The sequence below is a fragment of the Chaetodon auriga genome, chromosome 21 (assembly GCF_051107435.1).
Source record: "Chaetodon auriga isolate fChaAug3 chromosome 21, fChaAug3.hap1, whole genome shotgun sequence".
NCBI classification, from domain to species: domain Eukaryota; kingdom Metazoa; phylum Chordata; class Actinopteri; order Chaetodontiformes; family Chaetodontidae; genus Chaetodon; species Chaetodon auriga.
The window spans coordinates 17,044,359-17,067,559 of NC_135094.1; the positions used below are offsets into that span (position 1 = coordinate 17,044,359).

General features: G+C 41.5%; 1 protein-coding gene across 1 annotated transcript; it reads left to right on the forward strand.

Annotated features, from left to right (window-relative positions):
* Positions 1-339: 339 nt before the first annotated feature.
* Positions 340-22,400, forward strand: olfm3a (olfactomedin 3a). The gene is made up of 6 exons (XM_076760887.1): positions 340-605; positions 17,375-17,518; positions 17,981-18,136; positions 19,258-19,477; positions 20,704-20,810; positions 21,099-22,400. The coding sequence occupies exons 1-6, from the start codon at positions 537-539 to the stop codon at positions 21,774-21,776; spliced, it is 1,374 nt and encodes a 457-aa protein (XP_076617002.1). The 5' UTR covers positions 340-536; the 3' UTR covers positions 21,777-22,400.
* The last annotated feature ends 801 nt before the right edge of the window (positions 22,401-23,201 follow it).

Here is a 23,201-nt window from a genome sequence, read left to right on the forward strand (position 1 = left end):
ATGTCCCCAATGCATAATACGCGCGCGCGCACACACACACACACACACACACACACACACACACACACACACATTAGTTTTTGGCAGGAAAGTGCATAGAAGGCTAAGTAAGTGTGGGCACTGACATAAATAAGCTTTTTTTCCAAATGGACAAAATCTGAAGGTGAATAAGAAGGTCATCAATAGATAGATAGATAGATAGATAGATAGATAGATAGATAGATAGATAGATAGATAGACTGCCTAAGGCCATCAAGTGATGTCACATCCTTGGTGCGCCTCCCCTGCAGTCTGCTGGGACTGAATATTTGAATATTGCCCCCTCGCTCCAAACTTTTTTCCTCGGCGCTGCCTTCAGTCGGTGCACCGGGGAGCGGTGGGTGTGATGCGGTTGAACGTGTGGTCGCTGTGCCGCCGTCGGAGCGCTCTCCCTGCGGTTCGACAGCAGTAGAAACGCGCTGAGGTGAACAGCGGCGCAGGAGCTCTATGGTAAAAGACTGCACCTTGGAGAAAAGTGACTGCCTGAGCCCGTAAGCATGCGGGTCCTGTTGAGCGTTCTGTACCCCGTCCTCTCCCTCATCATCTTCGGATTATATCCCTCCATGGTGAGTTTCTTTTTTCCTATTGATTTCTGATTCAGCCGCTTGTTTCATATCAGAGAGCTGATATAATTATTGCTCACAATTAACAGCTTTGTTATACTCGGGTTTGAGGACATACTGGCTATAGTTTCTCTACAGTAACCCCGATACGTGACAGTTTCCTTTATGGAGACTGTCATGCAAAACTTAACTCAGAAGTCCCACAATTTAATGTTGCCTTACTAAACATCAGCAACATAAACATGGTTAGACAAGATTTGAGAGGCATTACAAAAACACATAAGGCACTACACTTCGGGGTAGCTTCAATGCACCTACCTTCACTTATTTCTGCAATTATTATTTTAAACTCTAAATAATCAGCATGCCTTCAGCCCTTCTCCACAAAAGGTGGTGTGAAACAAGTAGTATAACTCAATTCTAAAACTTCGGACTTTTTGAAAATACAGTGCTCGTTAGCAGATTATTTGTAGGACGAATTTACAAACAGACCCTCTTAATTCCACGAAGTGTGTGAGGGCTGTTTTATCGGAAATATGTGTATCCGATAAGCAAGAAAACATCGAACTGGCACATTTTTAATGCAGATTTGCGCACCATATTTCTCAGAACAAAATGTGGAGTAGTGGATCAGTCATACAAAGAGCAGGCATCGCATTTTCTCCGCATGGCTCTGCGTTATTTGGATTGGATTTATGCAGAAACACAGTTTCTCATGTGACTAATCACCTTATATTATTCACCCATCTCGCCCACTTGTGGATCTTCTTCTGTTTGAAAGCTAAATGGGTCATAATGCAATTGTGAGGGCAAGTGCATTAGACAACAAAAGCATTTCAGCAGAAGCTATTGATTGTTTTCTGCCTAATACACGGTGATGCTTAAGACCTGAAGAAGCCTCCATCTGTCCCTTATCCAGCTAATAGGAGCATGGCTGTGTCCCAGTGGCATAACCTCTTCATCCCCACCAAGGACTGTCTCTCTCCTGTCTTAATTTAATACCATGCTGCTGTTTCTGTCTGTATTGGGTTTATCTCTGTGCTTAACCTGAAGCAAATCTGAGGGAAATTGAATTGCATGGGCAGTTTTGTTCTAAGAGAAAGATGAAATAACCGTGACTAAAGCTGACAAGTCAAAGTCCCCTATGATTAATGGATAAATCATTGTGTTGCTGAGGGCTCGGGGTCTCCTGGTGGCGAGGGTGAAGGGCTGTCCACTGTCTGCTGCTGAAAAACTTCACAGCACAAGCTATGCAGCAGCCCACGGAGAAGGAGAAAATATTATTTCAGATGCAGCTTTTCAGTTCTTTTGAGCAGAGCCTAATATGATGCTGATGAGAGAACAGTGGCTGATACTGCTTATTCACAGGGATGAGATCCTTGATCCTCTCCTAGCCTTCAAACAATTAACCAATTAGTCCATAGGCAAAAAAAAAAAAATGACACGATGGCAACTTTGTAATTAGTTCATCCTTTGTGTCATTTATCAAGTGGCAGTGGCAGATCTTTCCTAGTTACAGTGCAGCTCCTCAAATGTGAGGACGTGCTGCTTTTCTTTCATTCGATTTCAAATGCCTTTGGTTTTTTTTTTTGACTGCTGGGTGGCTGTAAAAGCAAAGCAATTGGATGTCTTCAGTGTTGTTATTTTAAAGATCGCGTAGGTAGAGCAATTAATTGAAAAAGACCCAATGAAAAGAATGAGACCAGCCCTGGTCTACAGGTTTTCGTCACCGCGTTAATAGAGAGCTCTGGTTATCTGTGTCACTCTCTTCATTTTTAGAAATGTGTTTCTGCACTGTTACCTCCGGTTATCTCTGACGACTATCATTCAATTCAGTTTCTTTCATCTGTTTGTGATTAAATCAATGAATACCCCACTGCCATTGAAGAATATGAGATATCGCCGGAGCTGGAGCTGCATGCAAATTGCTAGCGCGGCCCCAAAGACCTTTCCGCTTCAGTGTTTAAAAATGATCTGGGAAGGCAAAAACTTTTATGGTATTACACTAAGCTGCAAATTATTAAGCTGTCACTCACAGGCTGTCAGGCCTCGTACACAAGGCTTTGTTCATTTTTGTAAGAGGTGGCAGCCTCTACCTCTTGGCATTTAGAGCTGCCTTGTGTTTTTTCCCCCTCATAGATTCAGTTTAGCAACTTTAAAATGACCTATTACAACCCAGATCTGCTGTGGACATAGTGGCTAAAGCTACGACTAATGGATTGGATTTTCCCTTTGTCGTGGTGTGGCATCCAGTTAGGCAGATATTATACCTCTGCAGTGTACACAATCGATCCCTAAGGAGCCTTTGTGAGAAAATGAAATATTTGCATAGCGTCGTTTTCCCTTATGGTCTGTGCCAGCCGGGTAATTACACAGTGGCTGCTAACAGCACTGTGCTGCTCTCATCATGATCAAAATGATAGCTGGAATTTGTGTTTTATGATTACACATTATATGGTGCACCTGGAGGACATATTGATTGGAGGAGAAAGAGAGACTTAATAGACTTCAGAGTCTGACATCAGACTGGCACCCACTTTAGATTCAGAAGACATGCCTTCCCTCAAACATCACACCTAATGGCTGTAAATTTGTTTAAAAATCCATTTTGAGATTTCAGGTGGAATCACATTCATTTTCAATATGTTATATTTCATCTTTTTTCAACATTGCCTTTCAACATAACTCAATTTATGATCCGGTAATGCCAGTATTAAACAGGCTGGGATTTTTTTTTTTTTTTGCATGTCAGTGCAGCACAGTAGCTCCACTATCACAGTATCTCCACACGAGTGTGCTCATTCCAGCTGCATCTGAAGCCCAGTTACATTCGCAGTCATGACTCCTGCACCTGAATGTGCTCTTTAAAGATGAAATGAGCAGCAGATCGAGGCACTTGATGTTTCAGCTTTCCTAAAACGAACAACTTATTGGCAGGACATGGCTTTTCAGACCAAATAGTGCCACAGTGTTCCCTGGGATGTGTAGTAATTTGGTCAGTAGCAGCAAACAGGTGCAAACTCTTGTGCCTTTTCTGGAAGTACATCATAAACTTTAATTCTTCTCAATGTTTGCACCTCGGTGGAGAAACAACCAATGATGTGCATGGCTGCATTGAGCAAAACTAGACAAACTGTGAGTAATGTGGATGTTTATTAGCAGTTGCTCTTGGGGATTTAGTTACGACACCAGTGGGATGGAGCTTTGTGTAGGCACTTGCCCTCTGTGTCAGCCACTGTGAGTAGGTGGCTGCATGAGGAGGCGGCAGGCTTGCATGTACACAGCCACACACGCAGTCACACTCACGCACGCGGTCTAATCCACTTGTAATGTGAATGCCAGTTGTGCCAGTTCACGGGTTAAGAGTTTTAAACCTCAGTGTCCCTTGAGAGGTGTCCGGTTTTGATCATGAGTGATTTGATCACACGGGAAAAATCAGAAATGTGTTCCGAGCTGCAAAGGTTGGGGAAATCCTGCAGAGAAAATGTTCCATCCCCTCACCGCTACGACATCCTGTTGATCGCTAATCATAAAGGCATTCTTTGAAGTTATTGTGTGTTGTAGAGCTGAAGGGGTCGTCTGCCAGGCGCTGATGTCGTTCTTTTTTTTTTTTTCTTTGCTTGCTTGTTTGAAATCCCTTTTCATTAGCATGTGTGCGGCTGATACGCTCAGGCTTGGTAGGAACATTTGTCTGGCACAGATGCCATATTAAAAAGATGAGAGATGCTGTGGGGACACACCTACACATGCACACAGCCATTTAGCAATGAAAGAAAAAAAAATGCTGGAGGTTTCACATCAGTGTTTCCACCAGGGGCCAAATTAAAGATGACACCCTCTAACTATATATGTGTCGACACAAACAAAGCAAACAGTCACACGACTGCCAGCAAAGTCATTAGTTGTGACGCTGCATGTTTCATGTGTGAGGCAGGCGGGCGGGGGATGGGGGGGGTGTCAGAGAGGATGGACTGGAAATAAAGACAATAAGTCCACTGATGATGGATGTGAATCGTTTCGAGCAGCAGGGTAAATACACGGTGCTAGAAGCTCGGACTCAACGTCGTGAGCCTGCGTGAGCTCCTAATGAGTTTTCTGTCACTTTATTTGAATATATGCTTGAGGATGTGCCAGTTGTTAGGTGTGTGAGGCAGCCACATTTTGTGAATAAGTCGACTGAGCTTATGTTTGTCAGGCAAATGAATTCATTCTGCTGATTAGTAGTAAGACGTCTTAAGTCCTGACAGTGACAGATTGCCACCAGTTACCTCTGAGCGATTTTCTGTTCTTTCTTTGGGCTGTTTTGCCCTTTTCTGGCTTCTAGTCCATATTACCTCTTCCCAAAAGACATCAATAGAGGTAATAATGATATGTATAAATATGAAATGCTCAAAAAACGGCATGTTTTTACGTATGAATAGGACTCTTTAAAATGACTTTCCCTTGTTTTGAGCTCCTCTGGGTGAGTGCATCTCAGTTAATAATAGTCTAAGCATAATTACAGGAGTTGAGACATGATGTTGAAACTACCAGGGGCATAGTTACGGCCCTCTCCCTCTGTTCCCCTTATGATTACTCTAATTACAGCCCGAGCGGTCTCCATATCAGACGCATATCAGTGGATGAGAGCTGAAAGGCTGGGCTTGAGAGGAATGGAAGACATTTGTGGTCTCAATAAATTTATACTGTATTCAATCAACCAGTGAGACGATTATGGGGTACGCTTGTTAATTTCTTACCAGCAAAGATAAAATGTGATATAACTTATTAAGTAGCTTTAAACACAGGGACTGATTTAGACTGATGTTAAAGTACTAGAGCAGATTTAGAGTTTTATATGAATTACCCAAGACTTAGGTAACTTAGAACTAATGGCAATGTCTCTATTCTGTGTGTGTGTGTGTGTGTGTGTGTGTGTGTGTGTGTGTAAAACCAGTCAACTGTTCACTAAAAACCCTGTGCTAGTTAGTGTTCTTCATTACAGTTGAAATGACAGCATTGTAAGAATCTAACATAACCCTGTTTGGCTGCTTGGCTGACATCCTTGTGTGTATTTTTAAACAGTATGGTTTCATTTTTAATGGTGCAAGGGATCACGTTGTGTTGCTTAACACTCGAATAACATTGGAGCGTCTACAACTATGGCAGTCTGAACTCTGCTAGCATCCAGGACAGTTAATTAATGATGTGCTCCTTGGCTTTGGAAGTTAACGCTCAGCTACTGTTGGAGGCAGTCAGATAATAAGCTGGGTGTTCTAACAATTGCAGCATATAAATACTTGTACTCTGCTGTTTTTGTGTTTGTGTGTTTTTTCTCCCTTTTTTTTTTTTTTAAGGGGTAGGGAATGCAATGATTTGATTTGCTGTTCTCACCATCCTTTTGGTGGCTGCACCATGCATCATCATCAGAGTCCACACAAGTCATGCACCGATCAGGCAGTTGCAACCAACCAGCTAGTGGCCACCAGAGCAGACAAGAGAGAATAAAAAAGAATGGAAACAGAAACAGATAGCACTGTTTATCTTTACAAAATGACAGGCTCTGATAGGGTGCTGCAGGTAACAGTAGGCTGGATGCAGACAGAAGCCCAAGTATAGACTCCAGACAGTGTCCAGAGAATCAGGTCTAGACCTGTCAGGAGCTTCCCTTTTATACATATAGCACACAGCCACGCATTTGCAGCTACTGTAAATACTTCACCTGGTTTAGGCGAGGGTTGGCGCCAACCAGGCTAACCATCAACATCATAAACACTCCTACTCGCTCGCTTCACATGGGCTCCAGCTTCAGTTGACCTTCCTTTTGTTGACTGCATTCCTGAATTTCTTCATCAGGATGAAAGTGTCCACAAGCTGCTTAACAAGCTAACTACTGTATGTTTACATTACATGCCCATATATCCCACTTTATTTGAATCACTAAGTTCAGGCCCATTCTCCCAAAGTTGCTGAAAGGCATTCTAAGAAACAGAAAATCACCACGAAGGAAGTTTAAGGAGTGTAGCTATAGCAAATAAATTGACTTCAAAGAACCTCATAGGATGCACTGACCATACTAATGATGGTATCTAGGAGTTTAAGGCGGTATTTTGAGGGTATTAGTTTTATCCAAGTTGATCCCATAATTTCAATTATGGCGTATTGCCCTGCTGATTCTAAACCAATGTGAACACATACATCCTTAAGTTATGCACAATCTTCTTTTTGGTACATTCTTCTGCTTCACATCAGAATGGAGGCTGAAGTGGAGAGTCTTTTTCCTCAGCTTCAGTATCTGCGAATCCTGACGCCGCTGTGGAGCATAATTAGGAGAAAATTCAAAGGTTGCTGAAGAGCAAGAAATAATCAGGTGAGCCACTTTGCTGCAACAGTTTGTAAAAAGTCTGCAGCTTCTGTGGCATTAATATGGCAGGACTGTCCTTTTCCACGATTGGAAAACTGTTGAGAGTGTCTTATGCGGCCCTAATGAGCAGGCTCTAACTTTGCAAACGCTTACACTGAGATGCTGCCAAGACTTGTGCATGTTGATGGCACAGATTTGATTTGATCAATTAAAGAAGGGTTCTTCTCACGGCAGACTGCTCCACTAGAATGATCAACATAATAAGCAAAAAAATCCAATTACAGGGCCTCCTCGGGTAAAATTTATCCCCAGAGAGAGTGGCATTCTTAAGATGAGGGTGCTTAATTCTTTCTAAAATACGCCAGTCTTATTATCACATTTTAATTTTGGCTGCGTTGATTTAACATTCTGGTGTTGAGTATGGACACTCGGATGAATAAAAGAACAAAGGTACCCATCGTCGCTTGAGACACCCTCAACCTGACTTTATTCCAGCATAGCGAGATATAGCTTTATGTCAGAACACTGTCACAGCTGCTCAGTATTCTGCTTGTGCATGGGTGTGCCGTTCAGTGTGGCCTGGAGCTGTCCACTGGTTTTACTCCACCGATAATGTTTGATGACTGTTTCATTATCATCCTCCGTGGTGCTTATGACTGACATGGCGTCTTGTTCAGTCAGAAAACTCATTGAGGCGCACCCCAGAGAAGAAGCAGGAGGGTGTGAACAAGATAATGCTGTAGCTCATTCAGAGACCGGCGAGGGCAGAATGTGCCGAGCTCCCGCAGAATTATCTATTCAATCTTCTCCTCGCTGGGGTCAAAAAAGGCAAGAAGGTGGCACGCCTCTAGGAAATTAATCTCCCTGCACGGCTTTCATCACAGTCACATCTGAGGGAAAAGATGGCTTTCTTTTTTTTTTTGCTGTGTCTATCCCCCCCACCCCCACACCCACCCCCTTCCTCTTTCCCTCCATAGTATGCTGCATCTCTGTGTCAGTACACTGGAACCTTTTTGGTCTCAGGATTAGCTGCCACGATCGCTGTTGCTGCTGTGTTTAGGGGTGTTACCATTTGTCATTGCTGTCTTGGATGTCTGCATCAGTCTGGTTACAGAGCTGGCTGCACATGCAAGTTCATCTTCCCCTGCCATTAGAGCTAAAATGTTAACTCATTTAAGCGATATGATCATCAGTTACAGTACTGACGTGCACATTCCACTTCACTTGCCTCCAATACCCCGGTGGGTTTTTGTTTGGACAGGTTGATAGATGACGGGATAGATAGCATCTGTTTAGGTCTCTGTCTTGTGGCAGGCAGGATGGCACTGTGCTATGAGATCTAGCCTTATTGGCATATCTGGCACCTGGATTTGTTTCTGCATTTATTAACAGGGCTGGTTTTTTTTTAGTTTTAATATCACGCAATGCTAATTTGAAACTGCTCATACAAGTTTAAAAAAACATGTCGCAAACCAAAGCAGATGCAGGACAAACTCCCAAGATATTTGTGGTCTGTCATGTTTTCTGATAACTGCTATAAAGAGCTAAACAAATAATCTAAGGGAGACGTAAGCCCAGTGAAAAGCACAATTCCGATGTTCTGCTATGTAACACACATCGATATCCAGTAGTCCAGTAAAGGCGTGTGTGACATTTGAGAGCTATTTCCAGTCTATCACCTGAACCCTCCATATTGTCAAAGATTACGGCTACTTAAACTGTTTGTGTCCACTTGTTGCCTCTCTTTAGCTCCAGCTGATGCTGTTGGAGGAGTTGGTATATCTAGTCTGTACTTCTAACAGATTGATTTCTGCCATTGCCACTGGCAGTCTTTGTTTTAGTGCCCTCAGGGGAGTCCCTCACATTGCCAGACTTATACTGCTGCAGCTGTAACATCCCGCTAATCTGGGCATATTATATTTCCTGTTTTATTTCGAAAGACTGTCGTCTCTGGTCATTTCAGTTCCCTTCCCCCTGGATCATTCACACCTGCTCCCAGTTGTTCACCTGTCTCCTGGTCTTGCTGTCAGCCAACCCCATATGCATACTCCCCTGCCAGATTGTCTTTGTTTATCCTCATGTGTTCATTCATTTCAAGCATTCTCTCTCATCTCTGCCTGGGTTTGTTAGCTTGTGTTGGTCTGACCACTTGTGCATGACCGCCTGGTTTACCAGTGAAGTAACTTCACCTCGTGTCCCGTGTCTGTCTCTGCGTTTGAGTCTCTGATTTGCCAAGAAACCTCACCGCAGCTCAGCAAATGGAATCAGCCATCATGAGACCGGGCAGAAGAAATTAGATCAAGAGACCAAGGCTATACTCATCAGAGTGGAGACAGTTTACGGTGCAGACAGTCGGCTAAAGTACAGTATATGAGCCGAGAGGAGTGTCTAGTTGCTACAAAAGATCGTCTAGAGTTACAGAAATCAAATCTAGGAAAAATTACTGACATAGAAGCTATTAGAAAGAATATAAAGGAAGTCATTTTGAATATCCACAGAATAAAACCTACTAATTAATCTAAATCGATGATAAAACGATAGAAAACGAAGGGCAAAACAACAAAAAGACAGAAACCAAACAAGGTTATTTCATTGGAATTGAATAACATGCATGAAAAAATAAAAGCAGGAAGCAACACAAACTAATATCCCTCTCTATTCAACAGTGTTTTCAGGACTCTACTTGTAAATTGCTCACGGACACGGGTGAGGGCACAGGAAGTGATTCAGATCTGATGACAGTGGGTAACTCTCCTTGACTTCATTTACTAACTCGGTCCTAACCATATTACCCATATTAACCTATACATTCACTTTCACCCCCTCATCAACCCCCTGCGTCTTTCCCTCAGTCACAGAAAAAGGTTGATGAGGACAAAGTTAATGGTAAGTGTAAAGTAGCCCAAGTAAAATACACGTTGATGACAGAATATTAAAGAGAAAATGGATTCAATTAGGTGTGTAATTGGCAGGATACCTCTCTGCTGTGACGAGCATGAATCATAGCTTCCACAAGGAGGAATTCATTACCATCATTGTTTGTGCTTTGGAGGTGCACTGTTGACTTTGCATGTTTTAACTGATCTACGATTCTGAAAGTCAGGCCCACCTTTGTGCAGCAGACCAGCTGTGAGCAAAGAGAGTTGTCCAGGTGAACACAGACAGCAGTGGTGACTGACCGTTTGTGATGGAAGTCTACGAACAGAATTTTCTTGACAAATGGCAAGAGGATAGGTTTTGCAACTCAACCGATTCTATTACTAACATACATATATCTACTATTTCAACTGAACATCTTCTACAAATGTATTTACTGACAATGTGGAAGTCCAGCAAACAGGCAACTCTGCCGATCTTATTTTGTTAAAAACGTGGAATTTCTCGTACTTCTTCCAAATGGTTCCAGAAACAAATTTAAGGAAAAAAAATGTGAAAAGAGGACTAAGGGCTCAGCGAGGGCATGCCAAACACACTTTTGGTAATTTCCTACCCAGGTTCGATGGTGCATCTAGGGCGCATTTGGATATGAGGTGCTGACACGCAAGCCTGCTCACAACAACAATGCTACCATGCTGATTTTCAGGCGTAATGTTTATGTGTTAGTATGCTGAGTGCTTATTAGCAGGTACATTTGAGACTCAAGGGACTGTCATCGCTTTAAACAAAGTACTTGTGATGGCGCAAAATAAAAGTTATTACCACACATCCTTGTGCAGACATGGGTGTCTGTACAAAATTTCATTGCAATCCATCCACTGGTTATTGAGGCATTTTGCTGGAAAACCACAAACATCAACCTCATGGTGATGGCGGAGTAAAAGTCAGCCTGTCACCAAAATCATTAAGCTACATTGTCTGGGAACCATAACCGTCTGTACGACATTTTGTTCCAACCCATTAAGTAAATGCAGAAATTTTAAAACATTGATGTGCTGGCGCCACTGCAAGACTGCAATCTCTTATAGCTGTTGAGACATTACACTAAAAAACATAAATGTCAACTTCATTGTGGCACCAAAGGTAAAATCAGTGGATCACCAAAGTCAGTGGCGTCTGTCGTCTGGGTATCACAAAAGTCCTTCCAAATTTTCATGGCAATCTGTCCAACCACTGTTGAGGTATTTTAGTTTGGACACCTGACACAAGATATATCAATTTTAAAATGTACCTAATCAATATGGGAGCTTGAAGCTTCTAGGCTAAGTCAACACATAACAACAAACAAGGGTCACAAGATAATAAGTATAAAACAGAGCAGTTCATGTCATATCATGCTATTAATACCTCCATTCCTTTCTTGTCATCTGGTTACACTTTGGCCATATGACAGATACAGTCATAATACACAGTCCTGTAAATGTCACTCTTGGCTTCACTGAAGCATGAGAAGTTTGAGGGCTGATTCACAGTTCAATCAGGTCGCCTCATAAAAATGCAGCACTAATAGACAGTAGAGTGAGACCGACCTTGTGCGCAGCAATAAAAGTAATAAAGTCGTGATCGTCCGTTATTAGTGGCGACTGGACTGTCTGCTAATCTTTGAGTCTGTAAGTCATATTAGATCATTCAATGATAGAGGCCAGTTTTTCAAACAAAAGGTCAATGTTAGATATGGCATGTTGGGTGGGCACTGTAAAGTGACAGATTAGACCTCTGAAGATTTTAGGGTTATATTTTTTGGTGAAACTGTCATAGAAATGTAGAGTCTAAGGTCATTTTGCAGGCCATAATTTCTGATGTTGTTGTATCATACTGTGTTACATTCTAAGGTGTTCCATGGTTGTTTCTGGAATACAGAGCACTGCATAATGCCATCCTCAAAAAGCTTGTCATGTTCAAAGGAGTCTTCATGGGTGAAAAGAATATAAAGAAGCAAGTGAGTTCAGTAAGGTGTAAAAATTAGATGAGATTGTTCTTGTTGATAAAGATTCTTAATGTAGGAACAAACATAATACAGAGAGGGAGACTTGCCGTTCTTGTCTAGGAGACAGAAAGCGGTCAGAGTAGTAAACCAGGTAAACGTGTAGAAACCAATTTCAGAGGCAAGAGAAGATAAAAAATCTAAGATATAAAATCTGTCTTAGTTTTATACCGTAGAATAAGTTTGGTGCACTGAAGCGTCTTTGTCTGTGAATTGTTGAGTGTGAATAGAAACTCTTGATTAACGTTATAAATTGATGTGCTTTTGCAGGGTTTTTAAATTACACAAATCTCTATTTTACAAGCGTTGGTTCTAATGTGCATTCGGCGTTATTAGCTAATGTGCGAGTATTTTCTAAGGTTCTATGCATGGTGATGGAAGCAGTGTACTGTACTGTTTAAGAGCTGGGAGGGGGGGTGATAGGAAATCCTCCAAAAGTCAGAAAACATTTAACGAGAGGTTAACAGGTGATGTGCTGATAGTACATTTTTTTTAAATGGAGCAATTTAGTCATTGTAAAGATGAAGTATTTGGATTTTTAGAAAGGGTTAATGCATCTTAGAGCTGATTGGGAGTGGAATTGGTGTGAAACATGAAACCGCATGGCCTCACCGGATCCCTTTTTATGATGAAACACGGAGGAGTGAAACATCTTGCTGCTGTTTTCTGGTTTCAACTGTAAACATATTGAATGCTGGCAGAAAATATTGTCTGTTGGCAACTTTGCTGGCAAAATATTGATGACTACTGTATATCAGCCTTCAAAAAGCCATGAGTCAAACCCTGGCAAAGAGAGATCAAGAATTCCAACTACAGAGGAAACATGAATGTGTCTTGGCAACCTGTTATGTTTTTGTGTGTGCAGTAGATACTGCATGTAACAACTTATGCATGCACTTGTTTGTATGTGTGTGTGCGCACACGCCTGTCTGTGTGTGTGTGTGTGTGTGTGTGTGTGTGTGTGTGTGATGCCTGCACAGAGAGCAGCACTCTGCTGGGAGAGCTTTGAGCTGCTGGATGCTGTTTTGTGAGGATGATTAATGACTAGACTTTGGTGCGCAGCTCTGTGAAACCGCTGTAGCCTTGAAGCTTGATCTTCTTCTCTCAAACGTGGTGAGGGATAGAAAATATTGAAAAATTATCTTCATCAACAAGACAGTTTCATAAGTGAAATACAATGTTATTGAATGACACAAGGTAAGACATGCTGTTCCTCATGTAAGATGCAGTCATACTTCGGCCTAATCGAATGAGTCATGCGCCATTGCTCGTATACAACCAGTCTTTATGTCTGTGCTGTCATGCATGAGTGAGTGATTTTTAATCAATGGATAAACATCGGTGAGATGGATTGTACTGCCAATCCCATCAATCAGCCTAACCCTGTTTTATTTGACTTCTTTGTGTGTTTTTTCTCCACAGTGCCCGTCGGTGCCCTCCTTGTTTATCCCTCACCTCATCTCATCATCTTGTGCTTGCTGTCTTTGCACTTCTCTGGTACATCTGCCTGCACACCTTCTCTCCCACCTCGATCGCTTTCCCACTAATTGACAGTCAAGTCCTCTTTCTTGGTCTTTGTCAGCATTGTCCGCTTTGGGTTTTTTTTTCTCAGCTACTTACATACCTGATAACCACCTCCTCAACTGTTCTGTTTGTTCATAACCTCCACATTTTCTGATATGCCACTGGGATTATAGTGGATGACAAGGTGTACCAGCAGAGTCTTTGGTGGCAAAGTACATGAATATTTATATGGTTACAAAGGCGTCTCCAGGCTTGCTTGCCTGTTGTTGCTCGATGAAGTGTCAGCTAAATTTCTGTATCGCTAGAGAGCACATGGCCACAGGTTCACTGAATAATTGAGGAAAAAATACGTGCTGTCACCTGAAGTTGCTCAAAGTTTTCGTCTTTAGTTTTCAAATTCTACAAACACTAGTTATTTTCTACCCTGACCTACTGTGAGCCATGCAGTTATGAAACATAATGCACCACACCGATTGTTTAATCATAGCTTTGCAACCGTAACCAGGCACCGCAGACTTGTCAAGCTGTGTCGTGACACTCTGTATATAAAGAGTTTGGAGGGTGGTGTCTCTTTGTTAGCCAAAAATGTTGGCATGTTTTGTTAACTAGCTTACTACATGCACCACAGCCCAGCGTTAACGTGACTTCCAAGGCCAAGGAGCATTTAATACCCTGTGGAGTTATGTTTAAAATAAGCATGGTTCATGATAGTACATCTACTGGGTACTATTTTCCCACTAATCATGATAATAAAGCATAACAAATCTCTGTCTTGCTTGTACATATTTCCATATTATATTATTATATTGGAATAAAATGCATCTATAATCTTCCATTTTTTGCTCATCATACTTAATGCAGGGGTGTACAAGCTCCACACTGCAATGCAAGAGCAGTGCTCTTTGTTTATGGCCATGTCTTCTACATGGATCATCAGCAGGTGAACATGCTGTTTTTTTGGCATGAGACATGCAACTTTGTCTCTTTGACTGTCTGTTAGCATGATACTATAAGACAGTTTAACCATCAACTGCATATTCAGAACAGAGCTGACAGGGATCTCATTTTAAAAGTCAACATTAAAAAGTCAGCTGGAGTTGGCAGATTTAACCAGCTGGCATAACTCACTACGGCTGAAATCTGCCAGTCAAGATCAACGATTGCTTGACTTAAAATAAAATCTGAAATTAAGAACCCGTTTCTTAAACGACAAGAAATTCAGATTGGCAAATCTGCCACCATTAACGTAAGCTTGCCAGGCATAGCAACACTAGATTTATTTGTGCAGTACCTTTCATAGAAGAAATGCAGCTCAGAGTGCTTTACAACACAGTAATGACATGCACCAAGTGCTTCCCATAAAATCGGAGATAGAATGAGCATAAAAACAGGGATAGAAAAAGAATCCATTATGAGATGGAGAATAAAACCCACCTGATAATAGCAGTAAAAATAAAGATTAAAATAGAATAGAGAATGCATAAGGTAAGATGGAAAGCCACTGAATAATAATGCTAAAAAACATTAAGTGAGCTGGCTTCCCTGATGTAGTGTGTGCCATTGCTTTAGGGTGTAATAGTAACTAAAGGTGCAAGAGCAACAATAAATATGTCTGTGTCAGGTCTGCATGATTCTATAGATAAGCACACAGCTTACTGTGAGTTATATTTTATGTAGTCATGGCAGAGAGAACAGCTGTTAGTTATATATGAATGAATGTGGGAGTGAGATTCTGTCTGGATCCATGAGGTGCTTCATATCTAGCTTTGCTATCGACTGTTTGGAAAAGGACTTTGACAACAAAGACATACCATTGTCAGTTCCTTCTAATGCAGAGAGAAAACCAGTTTCCCTACAACATACAATGCTGAGCTCCTGTTTACAATAAGAAGTACAATGTCCAGACAGCAAAATGAATCCAGCCCATACATGGGCCACATGTTTATGCCCGGTCCCATGGCCTGAGTCTGGCCAATACATTGTCAGATCAAACATAAATGAGCCTGATCTGGCGCAGTGTGTTTGGCCCGGTAGTAAAAGGCTGTGGTCCAGTTCTGGCCCACATGCTGTAACATTCTCATTTTAATAGTCAGGTCCAGCTCTGGCCCATACACTGTGTACGGATTTCAAATTAAAAATGTACTGCTGGCCAAAGCTTGGCCCATGAAGGGCTGTTGTTACCATAGAGATCCAAAGTCGTGGCCCACTTCAGGGCGAGCCCCTGTATTGTATTTTTGATTCTGTGTCATTTTCACTGTGTTTCTAAAAATCTGAAACATGACGTGTGGTTTTCTGTTAATATTCTAGAGAAACTGATCCTATTAATAACATTTGACTGATGGGAACACACAGATTATATATATATATGCATATATGAATGCCTGAAACTTACATGGAAATTCATTGCATAGTTGTGGAGACATGTCTCCAACAGCACAAATGTTGAATAATAAACTGAAAAATATAAGAAATATGGAAAACATGTGACACACATTTTCACAAACTTGTAAATTCAATCTGGCCTGACATCTGAAAAATGATTCGATATGATGTGCACAGAATAGATGTGTTTGTGCAACTATGTATGTGCATACACTGCTTAAGCTACTGTGCATTGTTACTTGGTGTTAAAGTTAAATTCAGTGGGAGTGTGAATGTGAATGCGTGTACATGTGTGTATGTGTGCTGGATGTGTGTCTGTATGCGTGCTATATAGTATTTTGAATACATTTTTATCGTGACTTTAATATGGACTCTCTGAAATCTAGCCTAGAGCTAAAGGAGATTCAGAACAAGCAATTAATTATGAGCAAATGTGGACACTGAAAAAATGAAACCTTTTCAACAGACACCTACTACTCACCAGCTGCAATCTGAAGTGTGACCGCTGAAGTCGCTTTTCGAGAGTGCGAAGGCCATGCTACTCCTTTAATGGCAGAACACCCTCATTGATTTCATACTGAGGCACATGTCGTTGTCTGCTTGCAGAATGTGTAGGATGTGCATCTGCTGCTCCTCAATCATTTCTGGTTTCATGAGCATTTCATGCATTAGTGATGAAAAACAAAGGGAGATTGACTGCTTTTAGATGCAAAATAACCCATGAACTTTACTTGGTTTTTATGAGCTTCCTGACATGGTAACAGTAATAAATGAAAGCAACTTGATAACAAGGTGACTGTGACTGGTTGTCCCCGTCTGGGAATCCATCTTATTTATTTTTAATTACTGAAATGTGTACAAGTTTTAGCAATTAGCATGCAAAACATTTAATAATTGGATTCCTATAATCCCAAGTAGAACAGTGGGAAATGCTGAGAGCTGTGCATCAGTTTTAAATTGCATCCAATAATTTGGATTGTTCTTAAAACTCATTTTTCACGGTTTAAGCTACTTTTGTGTTTATTTTGCTTATAGGCCGTTTGCGTTAAGCTGAAGGGCAGACAGCCTCCAGTCATTTTAGAGTGAAGGCAGCCACATGGCTTCAAGTTAAGTTTCCCTGCACATTTTATTTAAATATATTTATATGTGCTCTAAAGGAGAAATTGTCAGCAATCCAGGCAACCGGGTGCATGCACAGGGATTATCTCTTTTTTGTCATAGTAAAAAGCGGAGTGTTTGTTTAATGTTCATCTTACCAAAATCAAAAACAAAGGCATTTTGCATGCTTTTAATTGCCACTTCAGAACGTGCATCACAGATGAATTTCAGTGTAGAAGCACTACTAACAAACAGTAAAAGAAAGTGGACTCAGTGTTGAACCTTGTGGTACACCTTCGCCTGTGCTTTGAAATCATCCACTATGCACACTGAACTTATCAGCCATCCAATTTATGGACCAGTAATTACTATATTAAGAGAGGAGTGTGTAGTTTTTATTGTGTTTCTAAGCTTAAAATAATTTAACAGCTTTCCAAAGAGAACCAATCTGGAAATATAGAATCATTGACCTTAATGTGTACATGTATTTGTTTGTACTTGCAGACTATCGGCCCAAAGGAGGGCTGGCAGGTTTACAGCTCAGCCCAGGATGCTGATGGGCGCTGTATCTGCACAGTGGTGGCACCAGAACAGAGCCTGTGCTCCAGAGATGCCAAGAGCAGACAGCTCCGCCAGCTACTAGAAAAGGTAAGCACGTGTAATAGAGGGATATTTACTACCCCAGTGCAGCGTGCGCACACACAGACACCCACAGTCTCCTGTTAAAGATGGGAGCGATGAGGGAACAAATCTCTATAAGCTTTACTGTCCTTTTGAGGAGCTTAATCTCCTAATACTACTGTAGGTGGTTTATCATGTGCATTTAGCTCAGGTACGCTGCTGCTAGGCTTTGCCACGTTTGCTCTTTTTCAACAATAGCCTTTTAGACATTCAGGCACACACGCAGGGTCACCAGGGAGAACCCATCATAGTGCCTTTCAATTAGCTGCAGCAACAGGAAAAAAGGAGTGAAGAGAAAGGCATCATCTATGCACTTGTAGAGTTAATTAAACTACACCATATATACCGTACTACACAATATGACCAAATGTTCCATTTATGAATGGTAGTGTTTTATGTTATTATTTATAACGGCTTGTATTATTCTAGGTGCAGAACATGTCTCAGTCCATTGAGGTGCTGAACCTGCGAACTCAGAGGGATTTCCAATATGTCATGAAGATGGAGAACCAAATGAAAGGCCTCCGGACCAAGTTCAGACAGATTGAGGATGACAGGAAATCCATCATGGCCAGAAACTTCCAAGTAATCTACAGCCTCACTTAATCATAGCCTGGTTTTATCAGATGCTCAATGGATCTTTTGTGTTTAGTTTGATATATACAGTATGTACCTGAAAGGTTTTTATGCAGCATTGATTTCTCAAACATGACTGACAGCCGAAACATGCTTTCAAGCATAATTCAACTGTGCCAGTTTTCATCTTCTTTTTTACAGAACTTTTGCAAGTTCTTAGTTTATTTTATGTCAAAGCAGAGAGATACAGAAAGACTGGAAACATGTGGGAATGGCTGGCCCAGGGTCAGATTTTAAGACAGGAAATTCCTTAGATATTTAGATATTTAAGCATTCTTTGACTTTTATACAGCCACTAATAGTGTACTGAATTCTTTTAGCATCAGCTAGTATTGTACTCCATGGGTGTGGCATTCTTCGCTTTGATAACCATATCCAACTGGCAAATGGGTCCCTTTCCCTTCATTTGGAGAGCTGAGGAGCCTATATACATGTTTTTTTCAGTGTGCAGACATTTTGTGTGTACATGAAAATGAAGAATAGATACAGAACAGAATATGCAGAAGCTCCCTAATTCAGAAAGCGCTTACATCTTTGCTTGCTTCAGAGGCTGTTTTGCTGCTGCAGCTGCCCTGTGTGGATTGCACTGGACAGCTGGTATGGGAGTAGGATTATCTCTGGTGTTGCAAGTTGCAAGACACTGAATGAGTTGGAAAAATAAGTGCGTGGAACAACCGCTAGCATGGCAAAAACGTCAGTAAGTAAAGCCATGGTAGAAAATGAGAAGGCTGACCACTAACAAATGTCAATATTACATGGAAATTGGATGTAAATACAGGGATGGACGTACAGTTTGTTAAAGAAAATTCACCCCTTATTAGTTACCCTGGCTTCATGGTTGGCTAATAGATAATAAGACTGGTCACATGTTAGCATGGAGCACTGGAGCAACAAGGGATATGTGTATGATTCCTGACCAGTTAGCAGTGGTCCAGTCTCCCAGCCCTTGCTCCTGTGTCAAACTGTATATCTTTATATGTATTTTGTTTGTCTCTGACCATTGCACCTATCCGCAATCTTCCACCTCTCTCTGTTTTCCATTTCTGCTGCTGTCACTGTCACTTCTGCAGGAGCTTAAAGACAAGATGGACGAGCTGAAGCCGTTGATCCCCGTGCTGGAGCAGTACAAGATGGATGCTGCACTCATCTCCCAGTTCAAGGAGGAAATCAGGAACCTGTCGGCAGTGCTGACAGGCATCCAGGAGGAGCTCGGGGCCTATGACTACGATGAGCTCTACCAGCGAGTGCTGCGACTGGACAACAGGCTCCGCAGCTGCATGGGCAAACTCAGTAAGTGGTGAATGCGTGTGCAGATATGGAGTGTTTTAAACTGTCTTGTTAGAGGTGGTGTCAGCAATGGAACTAGTAAATAAATGGTACCAGCCTAAATGGCTTTACATTACAGGATTTGCATGACGTCATAAACTGCCAGCGCCATATCTGAGTCTTTTTGTACTCATTGTATACTGTTGTTTTGTTGCTGCTGAAGAAAATAACTATACGGGAAATGTCGCTTTAAAGAACAGAACAGTACTCTATAGCCTGATTGATGTTGGAGAATAAGACCACAAACAAGCGTGTTCATTAAAAGGCGCATACAGAAAGCAGGTTACTTTTAGAAGCTCACTGTCAGTTGCTTTAATGCTTCTCTTTGTTGTTTTGCCCTTACGCCCCTCAACGAAATCTATTTCCTTCAAAAAAAAAAAAATGTGTCTTCACCTTCACTGTCTCATGCCAGTGAGGATAAAATTTTGTTTTTTTTGTAAACTCTTTGGTCTATTTGGAGCCTTCAGTCCTTGAAACACTGAAATGTTCCGAAGTCTTTTGAAAAAGGCTTTTGAAAGTAACATATAATGGCTAATTGCCTCCGAGTGGGCTGAGACAGGTGTTTGTGGACTTAATATCTACAACCACAGCATCCACTTATTCTACAGCAAAGCCGTCTATGTGAACTATGAGTCAGCTGACCATCTATCAGATGTGTTTCCTATATGATCGTTTTCTTCATACTGGCTTAATAAGACCAAACATGGAAGACCAAATAAAGAAAGAGATTCTTATATTGTATCTTGCATTTATGAGCGCTGTAGATGGGGAAACTGGGTGAAAGCTGCAGCTTTTGTTAGATACACTGCTGCTGCACTACATTTTCATTATGTTGCTGTTAAAGACCAAATAACTTCTAATTATGCTCAAACCAAATCTGTTGTCCTTTACCAAAATAATCAGCCCATAGCTAAAGATTCTGATGATGCATGAGGCCTGTATGGGCATAGTCTGGGCATGGCCAAAGAAAAAATATGGGCTAGGCATGAGAGAGCTGAATTTCCTTTGCTTACAAACAGCATTTGCACCATTATGCTTCAAGTTAAATAAAGCAGCTCACTTCCAGTCCTATCTTAGTATGCACAGAGGGCACACTCTCTGGTGGCACAGGCATGAAATTGGCTTGAGAAATCTAGTTAGAGACAAAAACCACCACAGCACATCTTATCGCTGCATTTCTTTATTAACAGCGTGTGGGAAATTAATGAAAATCACTGGACCTGTTACAATAAAGACATCTGGAACCCGGTTTGGGGCATGGATGACTGATCCCCTGGCATCGACCAGAAACAACAGGGTGAGTTATGAAAGCAGGGGAGTGCTTTCCGAGGGATGTGCAGTGTGTACAGTGGTATATCTGTGTTGTGTTTTCAGAGTGGGCAGAATATCACAACAGCTGAAGATGGGACTAACTGTTATCATGGAGTGGGTTTTGATTTTAGCTCTGCTTTTTTGGATGGATTATATAAGTTATTTAGAGGCTATCACCTTTATATTTGATGCTTTACATGTTTATCAGCTATATCAGGTATCTATATCTATATCTGCCTCTTACTACCAATCCTCTTCGTCCTCTCTGATGTAGGTCTGGTATATGGACAGTTACACCAACAGCAAGATTGTGCGCGAATACAAGACGATGGATGACTTTGTAGCAGGAGTGGTTTCCCGAACCTACAGCCTCCCATTTAAATGGGAGGGAACCAATCACATTGTCTACAATGGATCACTTTATTACAACAAGTACCAGAGTAACATTATTGTCAAGTACAGCTTCGAGACCGGCAGCGTGCTGGCCCAGCGAGCCCTGGAGTTCGCCGGCTTCCACAACATGTACCCGTACACGTGGGGCGGGTACTCCGACATCGACGTCATGGCTGACGAGCTTGGAATGTGGGTTGTGTACGCGACCAATCAAAATGCAGGGAACGTGGTCATCTCCCAGATCGACCCCGACACCCTGCAGGTCCTGAAGACTTGGAACACCGAATACTCCAAAAGGAACGCGGGTGAATCATTCATGATCTGTGGGACGCTCTATATCACCAACTCTCACCTGTCAGGAGCAAAGGTTTACTACGCTTACTCGACCAAGACTTCAACTTATGAATACATTGACATTCCTTTCCACAACCAGTACTTCCATATCTCCATGCTCGACTACAACGCCAAAGAGAGAGCGCTGTATGCCTGGAATAATGGACACCAGGTAATATTTAATGTCACCTTATTCCACGTCATAAAAACTGATGATGACTCTTAAACATACTTTTATAATCGCAACGAAAGCACCATCATTTGTGATACAAGGACCTGCTAATTAATCATGTTTTTTGTTTTTGGACTCTGGTATCTCTACTTGCCACATGCTGGAACTTTTCTGATTTATGGCTCTGGATTCTTGGCTGAGCTGAGCATGGACATCAGTGACTTGATACCGTACTGGAAAACATGTTAAACATTTTTTTTTGACACTTTTCCTTTGCTGCTGATCAGACTGGTATGCCTTATTTGCTCTGTGTTGGGTCTGCTAGCCGAAGACTTTTGATAGCTTCTGCATGAATGTCCACATTTTGTCTGCAGTGATTTCCTATACTATAGCCGTGTTTTCGTTGCAAATCCGTTTTGCTGACAGTGTTTGCATTTTTGTCTATTTAAAAGTCTATTTAAAAGTATTTAAACCTTAAAGGCAACCGCTCCTGCACATTTGCTACCATGTAAAGCTATCTGACTCTAAAACATAGTAGCCTTTCTTTTAAAGATGGGCCTGTAAAATATTGCTGTTATGTGAGTCTCTGTGAAAGAAGAACATTTGTATTTTTTATAAAACAAAACCACTGAAGAATATCTGTGCATTTTCATTAAAATTAAAATATTGTACATTTCATTCAAATGGTTTTGCCTGGTAAAATTGATACCCGCCATGATCTGATGGAAAAACAGTCAGCTCTTCGGGAGCCTTTCTATGATTCTAGCCTACTCCAATCATTAAACTATCATTCCCACAGCCTGACACACGAATCCACGAATCCAAAAGAACTGACTTGGCTCTATGTTTTGTACATAGACGGAGTGCTATGGAAGTACTAATAGGCTTTCAGGGCTTTTCATCTACCACACACTGCTGAATCTTGCAGAGGCCAGTTCAGTGAAAGGAATAACAGAATGTCACTCCCATAATTCATTCAAGGTACAGTATCACAGGGCTAAGAATAATGTGCATATACATCATAAAAAGCCCCCGTCTTTGTATTTAGTAAAGAAGGGGAACGATGAATAAATATTGGAAACTGATGATGATGATGGGGACAGCAGTATCTCTCAGAGAGGAAGGGACTCAATATGAGGCTTTCTGATGGCTCGAAAGTCATCCTTTGGCATTTCAATCAGCATGAAGTGGCAATGAACCGCTGAGATGATTCACAGCATTCACTATAATTTCCTTCTCCTCGCCATCGTGTCTCTATCTCCAATAACAAGGAGATGTTTGCTTTATGGTACCTGATGGGGAGTTCTGAATGTGTCACAGTGTGGTCTGTCATTTTTATGGGTAAACACAGTCACGTTTTCATGCACATATAATCAAAGCCTGAGGCAAGGTACATTTGCATGCGCACATAAACAAACAGAGACACACGGTGGGCTGTAATCTGTTAATTTCACCTGCAACCACAGGGAACAGCAGCAG

What these genes read in the sequence shown, in the direction of transcription:
- olfm3a (XM_076760887.1), top strand. Translation starts at nt 537, where the DNA reads ATGCGGGTCCTGTTGAGCGTTCTGTACCCCGTCCTCTCCCTCATCATC. An exon ending in TCGGATTATATCCCTCCATG is followed by an intron (nt 606 to 17,374) that starts GTGAGTTTCTTT and finishes TTGTACTTGCAG; the next exon opens with ACTATCGGCCCAAAGGAGGG. An exon ending in CATCGACCAGAAACAACAGG is followed by an intron (nt 20,811 to 21,098) that starts GTGAGTTATGAA and finishes TCTCTGATGTAG; the next exon opens with GTCTGGTATATGGACAGTTA.